General features: G+C 42.3%; 1 protein-coding gene across 1 annotated transcript; it reads left to right on the forward strand.

Moving 5' to 3' along the window:
- Window positions 1-827: 827 nt before the first annotated feature.
- Window positions 828-13,184, forward strand: LOC146975619 (protein NLRC3-like). Its single transcript, XM_085794851.1, has 10 exons — window positions 828-1,331; window positions 2,420-2,659; window positions 2,784-2,897; window positions 5,997-6,075; window positions 6,236-6,443; window positions 6,593-8,390; window positions 10,090-10,263; window positions 10,356-10,529; window positions 12,083-12,129; window positions 12,288-13,184. Exons 1-10 carry the CDS (start codon window positions 1,243-1,245, stop codon window positions 12,839-12,841), a joined length of 3,477 nt encoding a protein of 1,158 aa, XP_085650977.1. The 5' UTR covers window positions 828-1,242; the 3' UTR covers window positions 12,842-13,184.
- The last annotated feature ends 3,188 nt before the right edge of the window (window positions 13,185-16,372 follow it).

Genomic DNA, 16,372 nt, shown 5'->3' on the forward strand with positions numbered 1-16,372 from the left:
CATGGTGCGTTCAAGGAAACTCGTACTTTCAGGTGTTTATGTGACACAACAACTAAGGAACTAGGAAAGTAACTGTTTTCAAAGTTAATACAGGTGAAAAACGAACACTTTGACAAACTGTTCAATAATAATATATGATAATAACAATAATAATCAATAATGTATCTCAGGAACGGTTCAAGGAGCTGATGGGTTGCATGTGTGTATGCAAGTGTGTGAGTATGTGTTTGAAAACCTGCAATCCAGATGTGTAGGATTAGACATAATATTTTTAATTCATTTGAATTCAAAAAATGTCATTAAAAATTAAATCAAACTTAAATATTTTTGCTTCATATAAAAAACTTTTAATAGTCATGTTAATATATATTTGAAAATGTAAATCATGAACAAATCAGGTGAGGTTACTGCACAAGAGTAAACTTTATGTGGAAATAAAAGTGAAAACACATTTTTTTTAAAAACCTTTATGGTTCAGTAATAGAAACAGCAGTAAAAACACCAGTTTCTCTAGATGTCACACCCCTCCCCCACTTCCTCCATTTCCTGTTTAAAGTTTACTTTCAGCGGCTGTGTTGCAGTTTATTTACTCGTGTGAAGGTAAGGTGAACAGTCTGAATGTTTTCCTCTTTAACATCTGTCATTACCTGAGTTCTCTGCCCTTCAACTTGTTGTTGTGTTGTTGTTGTGTTATTAGGGGCACGGGGCAATCGCCACGGGCACCTGCCCCTACAGAAAATGTTGTTGTATGGATTTTTTCCTACACCTTGTTAGTGTGAATGCTGAAAGCTGTGAGGTGAAATAAGTTGAGGCCCAGGTGTTGTGTGTGTAATAATCAGCTGTAGCTTGTTTGATCCAGTGGTTTTCTACAGGGACGCTGTCCACACAGAGACTGTGTCACATCAACTCAGTGGATCTCAGTCCTTGTGTGTGTCAGTGGATGGAAACAGTCATCCATGGATCATGTTGCCGGGCTGCTCTTCACTTCACTGCAGCTTCATGACGCCATCTAGTGGACTGATAGTAGAAGTACAGCAGCTGATGGCAGCTTCCTCTTCCTCACTGCTGTGTGACTGCATTCAACTGACACTGATATGAAGCAGAGAAGAAGAGCCAATCAGTGGAGGAGCAGCTGGAGACATGATGGACATGTGAGCTGCTGTGCAGATGAATGATGTGTGTTTCCTCTGCAGGTGAAGCTACAAAGTGTGTGTGAGCTGATGTGGATGTGACCTCAGCAGCATGGATCAGTGTGAGGACAGAGAGGAGGGAGCCCCTCCCTCTAAAACCACTCTGTGTGGGGGACGTCAGAGCCAGACCAGAGGTCAAAGGTCAGATGAGGATTTCTAACTGTCCATGACTCATATCACTGCTCCATCATTATTCACACTTAAAGCCAGCTTGCTCCACCGAGTGTGTGTGTGTGTGTGTGTGTGTGTGTATGGCTGCAGCCTTTCCCATTAATAATAAACGATAGTGTTCCCCACAGGTTTGCAAGGAGACTGTGGCGGGTGGTCGAATTGTCCGACCAGGGGCGGGGGGGTTGCGACCAGATTGTCTGACGGGGGAGACCGTATGAGTTAGGTTTTACCGCGCACTGTCATGCATGCGCCCTCCTTTCTGTGTGTGTGTGTGTGTGTGTGTAAACACTGAATGAGTCTGTGGCGACCGCCTAACCCTAACACTCTCGCACTGGCACACACACACATACACACACACACGGGCAGATGGACCGGTGTTTCAGCCGACGCGACCTGGCTCAGGCTGCAGCGGCAGCACTATTCGCCTTATTAACCATTTTTCTACCATTGCAATGAGTCTGTAAACATTATTTTAAGACTTGACCTATAAGTGTGATAATCTTTTAGAAATGTGAAGACACGTTTATGATATAAAAGAACAATACTGGTAACAATATTTGTGTATGTATCAAAATACACAGAAGTTGTATCACACGTATAGAAAATATGATTAATATGTACGTTTACAATTATGTGAATATATTTACTTTCTACATTTAGTTCATGAAAAATAACACAGAAATGCAATATGCTGATGTGTTTTTATCAATTTTGAAAGTATATTTTTCTCATTCTTGTGTGTGTGTCTCAGACTTTAAACTTATCAAGATACTATAAATTGATGGATCAATATTTACAAATCCTAAAGTATGTAAACTTTTTTTTTTGTCTACGCTCTCTGTTTTGCTGCTAGCTCACTCTAGGCTACAGTCAGGTAAGCGTGTGACGTATACCGTAAAGCAGGTCGCAATCTGCGGCTCTACGCAGAGGGAGGAGGGGCAGTGATCCCACCCGCCTATTAACCATTTTTCTACCATTGCAATGAGTCTGGAAACATTATGTTAAGACTGATGAACTCTGCAATGTTGCTTTAAAGCTCTGTGTGTGTTGTGTTCAAGGCCAGAGCAGCAGCACAAGCTACAGTTTGCTGGAGCTGGAGCTGGAGCTGGACCTGGACCTGGACCTGGACCTGGACCTGGACCTGGACCTGGACCTGGACCTAGACCTAGACCTAGACCTGGACCTGGACCTGGACCTGGACCTGGACCTAGACCTGGACCTGGATCCAGCTCTATGTCCATGAAGAGCAACTTCTCCATGGATCGTCCTATTGACTTCAGTCGATCTGTTGATGGAAGGTCAGAATTTAAAACAGTCAGAAAGACTTTTCTCTCTAGAAGTCAGTTGTTGTGTTTATTATTAAGATGTTTTTCATCAGTTTTTCTCCAACATGCAGATTTATCAGTTGTGTTGTTGTTTTAGGATCCAGCAGCAGAGACCAGACTCTCCTGGACCCAGCTGTCTGTCTTTAAAGAGCGACGACTCAAAGGAGTGGGGCATTGGCTTTAAAGGAGGACGTGGATCAGCTGATCAGATGTAAGTTATAACTGACAGTCAGACTCAGGTTATTGTAGAAAAGAACCAGTTTCTACGAGGTGTTGTCGGACCAGGTCTGAAACCAAAGTGTCTCTGTCTGTTGTGAACGTCCTCAGGGGACATAGCCTATTGTCAAGTGCTCCTCACTGAGGTTTAACCCCGCAGTTTCCTCCACTTGAAAGGGCAACTTGCCTCAGAAGATTTCAACAGGACTTCACTCAATGACCAGGAATTAGGGCTGCCAATAGATTAAAAAAATTAACTAATTTATCTCACAATTTTCTGTAATTAATCGCGATTCATTTATAAACGAATAAACTGCATTTGTCCTCTTGACTTGAGCTTATAACGAAAATGTATAATCATCAAATTAGAGTAGAATGAACACAAAAAGGTATAATAATAATAATAATAATAATAATACATTTTATTTGGAGGTGCCTTTCGTGGCACTCAAGGTCACCTAACAAAGCAGCAAAATGACAATAATAACAAGAAGTAAATACTAAATCACAAAAAAAACCCAAATCTGCGCATCTTCAATAATGAAAGATGAAGGGGGGCGGGGGGGCAAAGAGAGTTTAAAGGGAGTAGGCCTGTTTAAAAAGGTGGGTTTTCAGATGGGATTTGAATGTGGAGAATGAGTCAGTGTTCCTGATGCTGGGGGGGAGGGAGTTCCAGAGACGGGGGTTTAAATTCAAAGACTATTTTAATGGCTTTCTTTAAACTTTAAAAGTTTTTAACAGTTTCTCTCCTGTGAAGAACAAATTTGGCACAAAAACGGCCACTTGCTTATATTCTCCAACAGAAATAATAACAAAATCCAGGCCTACATGTGTTGAATTGCAGGTTGAATATCAAAACCATCAAGACCACTTATGCGCATGTTTTTCCTTTTTTCCTACCAAGCTGTGCTGCGGACGTGCACGAAAAAACAACCACATCACTGAATTTCCCTCTGAAAATTAAAGGAGCATTAGGCAGGATCAAGGAATAAAACTCATTAGCGATACAGCAGCAGTAGCGGCCGTCAGGGTTACTGCAGCCATCAGCCAAGCTGGTGCGGGAGCGCGCATGAACTGTCCACAGCAGTGCAGCTGATGCTGTGACAGTGACACTGTGGCTGAATTGGAAACGGCATAACGTTACTATACCAGTGTTTTCCATTAATCAGCTGCCACAGTTTCGTTTGGGTCCGCCGCAGCAGTCTCTCACAGAAAAAAAGAACAGCTTTCACTATCTCTCATCTCTGCCAGTCAGCCCCTCTACCTGCTGTCTCTCTCATGACACACACACACATCGCGCTTGGCTGTTAATAAACAGTAGCCTAAATGCGCCATGCCGCGCTCATTGTACAGTGCTCAATTTACCGCGACACCTGGAGGTTGCTGAGCCGCTGGTGCCGCTCGGCTGCTCTAGTGGCTCTGCACTCCCCCGAAAACGTCTGAGAATTTCCTTACAGGCGTTCTTTGGATACATTGACCACGGATGAAACAATCATTGTAAAATTGTTTATTTATTTATTGAAGTAGTCTAAATATGGTGATTTTTGTACGTAGGGCTACAGAGCCCCAAGGCTGCGCTGCTCACGCACACCTGAAGCTTCACTTTTCATTCAAATGAACTAATGCGACTGCCACAATTGTTAGATTTCATCAACGAGACCAGCATTTATCTCCTAAAAACAATTCAACCAGCCAGCAGAAAACCTTGTGGGTAAGTTACTCGGCTCGTTTTCTTCCCTGGGAGGAGGACAGGTTGCCCGGCCGATGAGCTCAGCTCCCCGGCTGCAGCCTCTGCGACGAGCCGCTGCTGCCGCTCGTGTGTGGCTCTGCACTCCTCCGAAAAATGTCAGAGCAAATCTACTTACAGACGTTATTTGGATAAACTGACAACAGATTGGGAATCTAAATTGTTTCTCGCATGAAAAGATAAAAAAATTTATGAAAGTGACTTTATTTCTCTACTCGCTGCTCACATGACTGTTTAGGCTGCAAGACATCCGCCGACCGCCGCTGGTCGCAAGCGGTGGAAAGCCGAACTGTCGAGGACGCGCATGCAGCGTCATTTGACGTCACATCCGCGGACAGCGCGGGAAATTCGGACATAGAATTGCAGCGCATTTTGCAGCACACAGCCTGTTCAAGGCAACGGAGAGATACGCGAGTGGGCTCATTCTTTTTGGTTTTGAACGCTTCATCGCCCATAAGCAGTAAAAAACTTAAAACGCATGTGCATTTCTTCACAAATCCTGCCTCAAGAACCTTTAAAGCAGAAGTAAGCTGAATGTTTGTGTTAATATAAGTCTTAAATAGTTATATCTTCCGACAGAAATCACTTAGATCAGCGGTCCCCAACCTTTTTTATCTCCGTGGACCGGTCACCGGTGGAAAATTTTACCGTGGCCCGGCGGCGGCGGCGCTACGGTCGTTGCTGGTGGAGCGTCACTGCTCCGAGAACGTCGTCGGAGCAACTTCATCGTCATGTGGATAAACTAACTGCATATTGGTCATCTAAACGGTTACTTACTCGCACGAAAAAATATTAAAACTGAATAAAGTGAAGAATAACAGCGCTACAGCAGGTACATGCTTTGCCATACTTTTAGCTATTTACCTTTTTAAAGTCTTTTAAAATACATTACATTTTTAACCATTTTTAAACCTACATGATTTTAACTATAAGATATTCTAACATGATTTTTTGATAGATATTTTAACCTGAATTTGATAATATTTACTACTTTTAAATACACACATTTTAATATAAATTTAACTGCATGATTTACTAAATACTAAAATCCACACAAACGAAAGCTCACCGGCTCCTTCTTCCTTGTTTTAAACAAGTTTTTAGTCCTGCATCACTTTTCCATGTCCAGCGTCTCCACACGTCCTCACACACTGCTCACCATCCTCAGAGTGCCTTCTCCAACTCCTCTGATCACTAAATGACCTTCACTTGGTGCAATCAAACAGCTCCCCTTGGCTGGGAGTCACACCCAGACCTGAAGCACCCAGGCAGAGAGAGTACACATATAAAGTCCATCTTGTATTATCTCTCTGTCCTGATGTTCATTTGACACTGATTCCTCCACAGAGTGGACCAGGAGAGCTCAGAGGTTCCCAGTGGTCAGTCTGCCCAGCAGCATCAAACACACCTGGACTCCATATTTGTGGTGAGGACATGTCCAACAGCTGCTGTTACATCTGTTGTGTTCACCATCATCTCCATGCTGCACTCTGACACCAGTGGATTGTCAGTCTGTCCAACATGGATCTGATGTTTGGCTCCATGGTTTTAGTTTGATGCTGTCACTCATAGAGTTTCTGTTCCAGCTGCTGGAGGAGAACATGGTCACTTTTGTCAAGAACGAGCTGAAGAAGATCCACAAGGCTCTAAATCCAGATTACCCTCAGGTAAGCTCAGGGAGTCAGAGGAAGGATGAAAAGCACAGGAGGAGCAGCAGAGAGGCATTAGTGAAGATCACAGTGAATTTCCTGAGGAGGATGAAGCAGGAGGAGCTGGCTGAGCGTCTGCAAAGCAGTAAGATGCTTTCTCTAAAGATTCAACATGATGGACAAATGAGGCGTTCACTGACATCAACACATGGAGGGAAACATGTTCATATCGTTGTTATTTAGAGGAATTAAAACGTTATATTTTCTTATTGATCTTGTTTCCTTTTTATTCAGAATATTTTGCAGCACTTTGTGGACATAAACTCAAATCTTCCCTGAAGAAGAAGTTCCAGTGTGTGTTTGAGGGGATCTCTAAAGCAGGAAACCCAACTCTTCTGAACCAGATCTACACAGACCTCTACATCACAGAGGGAGGGGCTGGAGAGGTCAATGATGAACATGAGGTCAGACAGATTGAAACAGCATACAGGAAACCAGACAGACCAGAAACAACCATCAGACAAGAAGACATCTTTAAAGCCCCACCTGGAAGAGACCGACCAATCAGAACAGTGATGACAAAGGGAGTGGCTGGCATTGGGAAAACAGTCTTAACACAGAAGTTCACTCTGGACTGGGCTGAAGGCAAAGAAAACCAGGACATACACTTAACATTTCCCTTCACCTTCAGAGAGCTGAATGTGCTGAAAGAGAAGAAGTTCAGCTTGGTGGAACTTGTTCATCACTTCTTCTCTGGAACCAAAGAAACAGGAATCTGCAGGTTTGATCAGTTCCAGGTGGTCTTTATCTTTGACGGTCTGGACGAGTGTCGACTTCCTCTGGACTTCCACAACACTGAGATCCTGACTGATGTGACAGACTCCACCTCAGTCAACGTGCTTCTGACCAACCTCATCAGGGGGAAACTGCTTCCCTCTGCTCGCCTCTGGATAACCACACGACCTGCAGCAGCCAATCAGATCCCTCCTGAGTGTGTTGACATGGTGACAGAGGTCAGAGGGTTCACTGACCCACAGAAGGAGGAGTACTTCAGGAAGAGGTTCAGAGATATGGAGCAGGCCAGAGAGATCATCTCCCACATCAAGACATCACGAAGCCTCCACATCATGTGCCACATCCCAGTCTTCTGCTGGATCACTGCTACAGTTCTGGAGGAGCTGTTGAAGACCAGAGAGGAAGGAGAGCTGCCCAAGACCCTGACTAAGATGTACATCCACTTCCTGGTGGTTCATCTAAAACTGAAGAAGGTCAAGTATGATGGAGGAACTGAGACAGATCCACACTGGAGTCCAGAGAGCAGGGAGATGATTGAGTCTCTGGGAAAACTGGCTTTTGAGCAGCTGCAGAAAGGAAACCTGATCTTCTATGAATCAGACCTGAGAGAGTGTGGCATCGATATCAGAGCAGCCTCAGTGTACTCAGGAGTGTTCACACAGATCTTTAAAGAGGAGAGAGGCCTGTACCAGGACAAGGTGTTCTGCTTCGTCCATCTGAGTGTTCAGGAGTTTCTGGCTGCTCTTCATGTCCATCTGACCTTCATCAACACTGGGCTCAACCTGATGTCACAACAACAAACAACATCCATGTGGTCTAAAGTGTTTGGAGACAAATCAGCACATTTCTATCAGAGTGCTGTGGACGAGGCCTTACAGAGTCCAAATGGACACCTGGACTTGTTCCTCCGCTTCCTCCTGGGTCTTTCACTGAGGTCCAGTCAGACTCTCCTACGAGGTCTGATTACTCAGACAGGAAGTGACTCATGGTTCAATAAGAAAACAGTCCAGTACATCAAGAAGAAGATTGAAGAGACTCCCTCTGCAGAGAAAAGCATCAACCTGTTCCACTGTCTGAATGAACTTAATGATCGTTCTCTAGTGAAGGAGATCCAACAGTCCCTTAGATCAGGACGTCTCTCCACAGATGAACTGTCTCCTGCTCAATGGTCGGCTCTGGTCTTCATCTTACTGTCATCAGAAAAAGATCTGGATGAGTTTGATCTGAAGAAATACTCTGCTTCAGAGGAGGCTCTTCTGAGGCTGCTGCCAGTGGTCAAAACCTCCAACAAAGCTCTGTAAGTGTAGAGATAGTTGGATTTATTCATCATTATATAAAAACACTTTTGTTTTTGCAACAGGTCAGATGTTAAATTCCTTTCTTTCCTCATGATCATCTCTTCAGACTGAGCAGCTGTAACCTCTCAGAGAGAAGCTGTGAAGCTCTGTCCTCAGTCCTCAGCTCCCAGTCCTCTAGTCTGAGACACCTGGACCTGAGTAACAACAACTTGCAGGACTCAGGAGTGAAGCTGCTGTCTGGTGGACTGAAGGATCCAGACTGGAGACTCGACTCTCTCAGGTATGTAGAGGCTGCTGCAGCCACACACACTGTCTGTCACTGGCTGTGCTTCACTGGACATTTTCTTATCTCTCGTGAACGTCGAACTGAATGAATCAGTTTATAAATGATGAACCTGAGCAGCGTTCACTGTCACCAGAGTGAACATTGCTCAGGTCTTATGACAGTTTTACATCACGTCTCATGACGTCTCCATGGACACGGCCCAGCATCAATAGCATGTTACTGTGGTACAGACGGTACAGAAACATCTACTACTGCTGAAGACAGTTTGAGTGTTTGAGGCACACCTGGTTTTTCACTTTCACCACAATATGACTCATTGTTTAAGTGGTAAAATATTTTCTCAGTCTCAATATTGTGTTTGTTTTTTAGTTGTAAATGTAACTCATGTCTGTGATTCTTCAGGTTTACAGTTTGTTCGAGGCAGTGATGATGGAGGTAGAAGGAGGTTCTACTGAAAAACAACAGCTGATATTTAAATAAACAGAAGAAATGAACATGAATTAGTTCATTTTCATCTGTATGAACTAAACTTACCATATAACAAGTTATTTTGAAGTGTGAACTGACACAAACACTGACTGAAGAAGCTAAACTGCATGTGGTGGTGGTGGCTCACTGAACATCTGAAGTGGTGTGAACATCAAAACACTGATTCCAGGAATCTGTTTCAATATTTTCTTGTTTGGAGAAAACAATATAGATTATAGCTGCTGCGCAGGGGTCGGGTCCGGGCTAATTTTGGCAAATTTAGGCAAATGCTGAACAACAAACAGGAGAATAGGAAGACAGGACAGTTGACCTTATAATGTTCAATATGCATCAATTGAGGATTGAACCCACAACCTCGGGAACCAAAGACCATCGTATATAGCACTGAGCTAATTGACAAGTGGCATTCAACAGTGGCTTCACAAATTGAGTAAGCCATTCACTGTCGTGTAGGCAGATTTGAAACCACAGTAACCACAGTACATCTACTATGAGTCTAAGATGTTAGGAGCCTTCGCACATGGTCCAGTCCAAGCTAATGGGACAGACAACTGATATTTTGATCTGTCATCATCATCATCACCCTCGCTGGGTCTCGAACTCACAACCTCTGATACTAAGAACCAGCTGCTAACTCGCTGAGCTAATTGGCTGGTAGTGAGACCTGCTGTGTAGCTTCATTTATCCACTCAGGTGAGTCAGTGCCCAGGCAGCTGTTGTGATGAAATGGTCAAAATGTCATAAATTCAGTCATCTAAACAAAAATCTGATAAAACATAAATTGCATCTTGACAGCATGGAAATGTTGGTGATTTGTTTTTAATGATAAGTGTTTTGCTTCATAAGAGACAATATGATGTTTAAAAAAAAGTTATTTCCTTCATATTGAGCATGTGAGCGTTTTTCCTTGAATTCCTCTTCAGACTGAGCGACTGTAACCTCTCAGAGAGAAGCTGTGAAGCTCTGTCCTCAGTCCTCAGCTCCCAGTCCTCTAGTCTGAGACACCTGGACCTGAGTAACAACAACCTGCAGGACTCAGGAGTGAAGCTGCTGTCTGGTGGACTGGAGAGTCCACACTGTAGACTGGAGACTCTCAGGTGAGAATCCATCCAGCTGTTTATCTGATGATACTTGAAACACAGTAGCAGGTGTTGACAGAGGGTTCCTGTGTGTTGTTGTGTGTGTTCAGTCTGTTAGGATGTCTGGTCACAGAGGAAGGCTGTGCTTCTCTGGCCTCAGCTCTGAGCTCCAACCCCTCCCATCTGAGAGAGCTGGACCTGAGCTACAACCATCCCGGAGCCTCAGGAGTGAAGCTACTGTCTGCTGGACTGGAGGATCCAGACTGGAGACTGGACTCTCTCAGGTATGTAGAGGCTGCTGCAGCCACACACACTGTGTGATAGAGGAGGAGGAGCTGGAACATTTTCATGATTGATGCATTAATGACATCAGATCCGATCACTCAGACCATATCCAGAGGTGGTGTAGGCCACAGTGAAGCTCCGCCCACTCCACTGACGTCCTCTGTCGCATTCTGACTCGTCCCAATGTAACCGGTTCGTGGATCACTCTGCGTTGTTGTTCAAAGAATCACAGTCCTCCTAGAGGTTATTTCTTTTATTCCTGACCAGTTGAAAGAAATAAAAACAAAACACAATCAGCTCCGTCTCCCCAACCCCTCTCAACAAAATGACCAGACGAGAAGTGTCCAGTTAAAAAAGTAAACATACCTGACCAGTTGAAAGAAATAAAAACAAAACACAATCAGCTCCGTCTCCCCAACCCCTATAAAGGAAACATGACAAATGTATATATAAATTGGAAAAACATAAAAAAAGAGACAAAATAAAAACACCAACAGACACAGAAAAGAAAGCAAACTCACCTCTCAACAAACTGACCAGACGAGAAGTGACCAAAACAAAACCAACGGTTACATTTATATATGGGGGTGGGGCTGCCCAGGGAGGAATGCAGGGGCAGGGGGCCCCAAAAGAAAATAATACAAAATACAAATAAATAAAATAAAACGTCAGGTAATAAATAAAACAAAATAATAAAAAATGAATGAATAAAAAAACAGATAAAAATATATTTAAAAAAAAATCAACTACAATTTTATATAATTATATTTAATATTAACCCTGTTACACCAACACAGTTTATAATGAATCCAAAATCTCAATAGTGTTTCAAACATGAGCTGTGCAGCTTTCATCAGGCACATTGATGAACTACTAAGATCAGGAGTTTCTCATCACGATGACTTCATGAGACTGGGTCATATTCAGGAGAAGAGATCTCAGGGATGAAACCAGATGTTGGCATCTGTGCTGTCTCTCCAGATGTTTTGATCAGACTTTATTTCAGAGTGCTTCAGCTTCCTGTAGAGTTTTCTTCAAACTAACACAAGTTGTGTTCACACTCAGTGTTTCTCAATTAACTCACTGTGTGTTTCACTGAGCTCTAACAAACGTGTTGAGTGTGTTTCCTACCTCATCAAACACTGAAACCATCCACTGTTCACAGCTGAAGTCTTCTTTTTCTCCTCCTCCTCCTCTGCCTCTCTTGGTGCATTGTGGGATATTGGTCAGCTCCACCTGTTGTGTCTTCATCTTATTTGCTGTGACGTGTGTTTGTGCAGCTTGAGAGTCAGAGAGTGAAAGTGTGTGTCTCACACTGAAGTGACATCATGAAGAAAACACATGATGAAGTGTTTCCTCCTCGTCTCCTCCTGCTCTGTATCATCACTAGATAAAGACTCCAGCTCCTTCTTCTCTGTGCTCAGTGTTCATCCATACATACCAGCCTCCATGTGAACACAGTGATAAAACAGTGTGTGTGTGAGAGCCATGTAATGTCCATGTGTGCATGCTGACAGAGAAGGTGCTGCTCTGACCCCCCTCCTCCTTTCAGGGTGGAGCCTGCTGGAGTCCGATGGTTGACACCAGGTCTGAGGAAGTGTAAGTGTGTTTTTACTTTAAGCAGCACATTCAACCATCTTCACACTGTCACATCACTGACCTCATGAGTCTTCATGAAACTGTCAATATGATCAATATTGACAGTATCAATATTGACATGATCAATAACTGCAGCTGTGTCTTGTTCTCTCCATCAGATTCCTGTCGACTCACAATCAACACAAACACAGTGAACGGATGGATCAAACTGTCTGACAACAACAGGAAGGCAACACGTGTGAAGGAGGATCAGTCATATCCTGATCATCCAGACAGATTTGACGGGTGGTCTCAGCTGCTGTGTTCAACTGGTCTGACTGGTCGCTGCTACTGGGAGGTCGAGAGGAGAGGAGAGGTTTTTATATCAGTGAGTTACAGAGGAATCAGCAGGAAAGGAAACAGTAGAGACTGTGCGTTTGGAGGGAACAAGCAGTCCTGGAGTCTGAGATGCTCTGATGATGGATACAGTGTCTGGCACAGAGACACAGAGACACGTATCACCTCCTCCTCCTCCTCCTCCTCCTCCTCCTCCTCCTCCTCCTCTGTCTCTTACAGAGTAGCAGTGTATGTGGACTGTCCTGCTGGCTCTCTGTCCTTCTACAGAGTCTCCTCTGACTCACTGATCCACCTCTACACCTTCAACACCACCTTCACTAAACCTCTGTATCCTGGGCTTGGACTCTGTTCTGGTTCCTCAGTGTTTCTGTGTTGAGTGAATCAGAGTCTCCTCCTGTCACAGAAACCTTCTCACTGTTGAACAGACAGTTCAGTCTATACATGTCTGTCTCTGTCTCTCTCTCATTTACATTTTACAAGGCCTAATATCACCAAGCTAAGGAGAGATCAGAGATTTAGAGCGACATGTAAACTAAAAATACGTAAGATTTTTAAGCGGCTACAAGTGTTCCCATTGACTTTTGAAAGCGTGACTGACAAACAAAATGAAAATGTTCCAAGTTTGAATGTTGTGTTTACAAACTGCAGACTTGACCTTTAAGTGTGATAATGATATGTGAAGATGCGTTTATGATATAAAAGAAATACTGGTAATATTTGTGTATATAGACATATACAATCACATACACATACATACTTTTATCACATGTATAGAAAAACAATCAATCAATATAGAGAATGATTCTAATCATGTACCGCATGTTTTTTTTCATATGTTTTCATAAATGTAAATTCAATATAAAACACTATAAAATTAACATGAGTAAATGTTAATTAACTTGTGTGATCACTACAAGAGGAGATGATACAACGCTGATTTAGCCGTTCGGCTCCTGTAACACCATGCGGTATTTTTCAGTATTTGTTCTTTTTGTATTTGGTGACGTTGGCGACATTCCCGCGCTGGCGAACAGGAAATAATGGTGCGTTCTAGGCAACCCGTAACTTGTGTTTTTCCGACCTGTGAAGTCGTACCAGTGCGATCTGGTACGACTTCACGGGTCGGAAGTCACCAGTGGCCGTTATAGTGATTTTCACGGGTAAAACAGGTCAGAAAAACACGAGTTACGGGTTGCCTGGAACGCTACAAAGTCGTAAGTTGTGACTTGAAGCCGTAACTTACGGGTTCAAAAGCCTGACTGGAACGCATCATCGGTTTTTACCTGACAACGAGAAGGGAGGGGGGAGGAGAGCGCTGCTAGAAGCAACATGGCAGAGAACCCTTAGAAGCCACTAAGAAGTTCAGAAGTGGATCCTACGGGGGCGGCGTTTAGCTCACCTGGTAGAGCTGCGTGGCCCAAGTTCGGGTCCCGCATCAGGCGATCAGGCGGCCCTTTCCTGCATGTCATTCCCCATTTCCTGTCTCTCTCTCTCGACTTCGCTATCAATTGAAGGCATTAAAACCCCCCCCCCCCAAAAGAAGTGGATCCTACTAAAAAGAAAAAGCGGTAGCGGTTATTATTATTATTATTTAAAGAAAAGAGAAAATCCACCTTTGTTTGTTCACTTGTATTATGTGCCCTCACCCTGTATTGCATTATGAATTTAGAAAAAACAAACATGTGAATCTCGTAAAATTTATTTTAATTTTTTTTTTGTAGTTGTAAGAAATAGATGTATCAGTTTTAGAAAGTTCCAACTTTTCTCTTTTTTTTTTCAAAATTTGATTATTTATTTAATTATTAGAGTAAAAAAGGGAAAATTTATCTTCATACATTCGAGGCTCTGACATTATTTTACCTCTGTACATTTTCAGCTCTGGAGAAAAGGAAGAATTTTACATTTAAATAATAAAATAACTTGAGGCTGAATGTTACTTGTTTTGAGGGGATTTTCTCTTTGGTGCTGCATTTAACATGGAAAAACTATAACATGAAGTGTGTAACTGTGAACACACACACACACAGATGGCTGTGTGTTGTGGAAGACTAATCAGCTACTGTAGGATTACAAATACATATTATTTTGTATATTTGAGAATATATTTCTCAAATATATTCTCAATGATCCATCCATCAACTTGCAGGATTTAGTTTCTCCTCGAGCACTGGAATAAGAGAGTAATGACACGCATCCGTCCAATGGAAGCGCCTCCTGTTGGCGGAATGTGGGTATTGCAAATGTGCCCAACAACTGACAACTCTGCATTGTTGGGGCATGAGCAAGTGTGGTATTTTCAATAATTTAAAGACATTTCTAGATCACCCACGTTAATAGCATCATTGTGGACTCTTTACAGATAAACATTAACACATAGGCTATTAAAAAAAAAGTTTTCTACATTAAAGTTTCAATCTACATTTTATAATAAACAAATTATAAGTGTAATTTAATATGACCAAGCCACCTAAAAACAAAAATACGTCCGTTTTCATCAATTTACAAGCAGCAAGCATTGGGGTGAATGGGTTTTCTGGGCACTTTTGCAATACCTATATCCTGCCACTCGGGGCGCAAAACTCTAGTTTCTCTGAGTGTTTTATTCTGAAATCTGTTCTATTTTTTTTTTTTTATTGGATCACTCAGAAAACAGTCAGCCAATCAGAAGAGAGGCTCAGAGCCTCCTTCTCTCTTCTGATTGGCTGACCGACCTGTTGTTACTGGAGCTCCAGAGAAAGGAATGAAATGAACTTTTTTTCTTATCATGGATCAACAACAAAGAATCACAAGTCACAAAATGACTCGTCTTAGGGTACAGGTGCATGATGGGAACAGGAAGGGTTGTAAATATAACATTCATAACCCTTCATTTTATAATTTCACTGTGCAAATGTAAAATAAAAATAAAATAAGTGAGTTTCACTTTATGCAGCATTAAAGGACCAGACCATTGTTGAGTTTCTTTCTTTTCTTTTCTTTTTTTTGCATGTTTCAGCCCATTTATTAAAGCTATGTTCATTTCTTTTCACGCCGCCTGTCGGCAGCAGAACATGTAAACACAACATTGACATATTATCACTTTATCAACTTGTTGTTATAAACGTGTTAGCAAAACAACCGACAAATCCAGCAGTTACAGAGCAACGTTAAGCATCCGTTTGGACTCATCGTTCACGTCCTCCTTCGACGAAGCTAAGTCCAACATTCGCTCGTCGTCTTTTAGCTCTGATTTTGGTCTCCACCTGAGAAAAAAATATTGAGATTTGTTTTTGTTTTGTTTTGTTAGCTTCTAGCTGCGCCGCTGCTATACTAAAAAAAAAAAAAGCAGCTAGTAGCCATTTGGTGCAGTTGGGGGTTTGTTTACAGCTGCCTGTTGCTCCAAAAAAGGGTTGGTGGTGATTCTCTGTGGGACTTGTCACATGGTCGTCTGAACCACGGTTGGTGGTATAAAATATCGATAAATGGCGCTTTAAAATAATTTCATGTCTATACAGTAAATGTTTAAAACATGCATTAACACTGGAATGGTCCTTTAATAATAATAATAAATTCCTTATTTTTGAAGAAAAAAAAAAGTATATTGAACTTTTTGCTCATCACTTAATGAGCAAATGGCACATTTAATTTTAATTTATGGCGACTGATAAGAAAAAAATAATCCAAATTCTGAGGATTTTTTCTTTCTTTTTTTTTTAGAAAAGGAACTGATTTGATTGGAAATTAATTTAATTTTGTCAACAGTTTTAAATTGAGGCTTTTTTCTTTTCCACGGGATCTTGCGCTGTAGATTTACAACTGTTCCTCTCCTGACGACCTTCTACTTCACTTCTACTACGTCTCTAATCCATGCTAGTTTCACATCTACACATACAAAATGAAAAGCACAGTAGAAAACGGGTGAATGAAA

Source organism: Trachurus japonicus, chromosome 13 (assembly GCF_045865225.1).
Source record: "Trachurus japonicus isolate A0001 chromosome 13, Traja_1.0".
Taxonomy (NCBI): domain Eukaryota; kingdom Metazoa; phylum Chordata; class Actinopteri; order Carangiformes; family Carangidae; genus Trachurus; species Trachurus japonicus.

Bases quoted from the DNA above. Each gene is read 5' to 3' on its own strand.
- LOC146975619 (XM_085794851.1), top strand. From the start codon at position 1,243: ATGGATCAGTGTGAGGACAGAGAGGAGGGAGCCCCTCCCTCTAAAACC. The intron at 2,660-2,783 runs GTCAGAATTTAA...TTGTTGTTTTAG, and splicing joins AGTCGATCTGTTGATGGAAG to GATCCAGCAGCAGAGACCAG. The intron at 6,444-6,592 runs GTAAGATGCTTT...CTTTTTATTCAG, and splicing joins GGCTGAGCGTCTGCAAAGCA to AATATTTTGCAGCACTTTGT.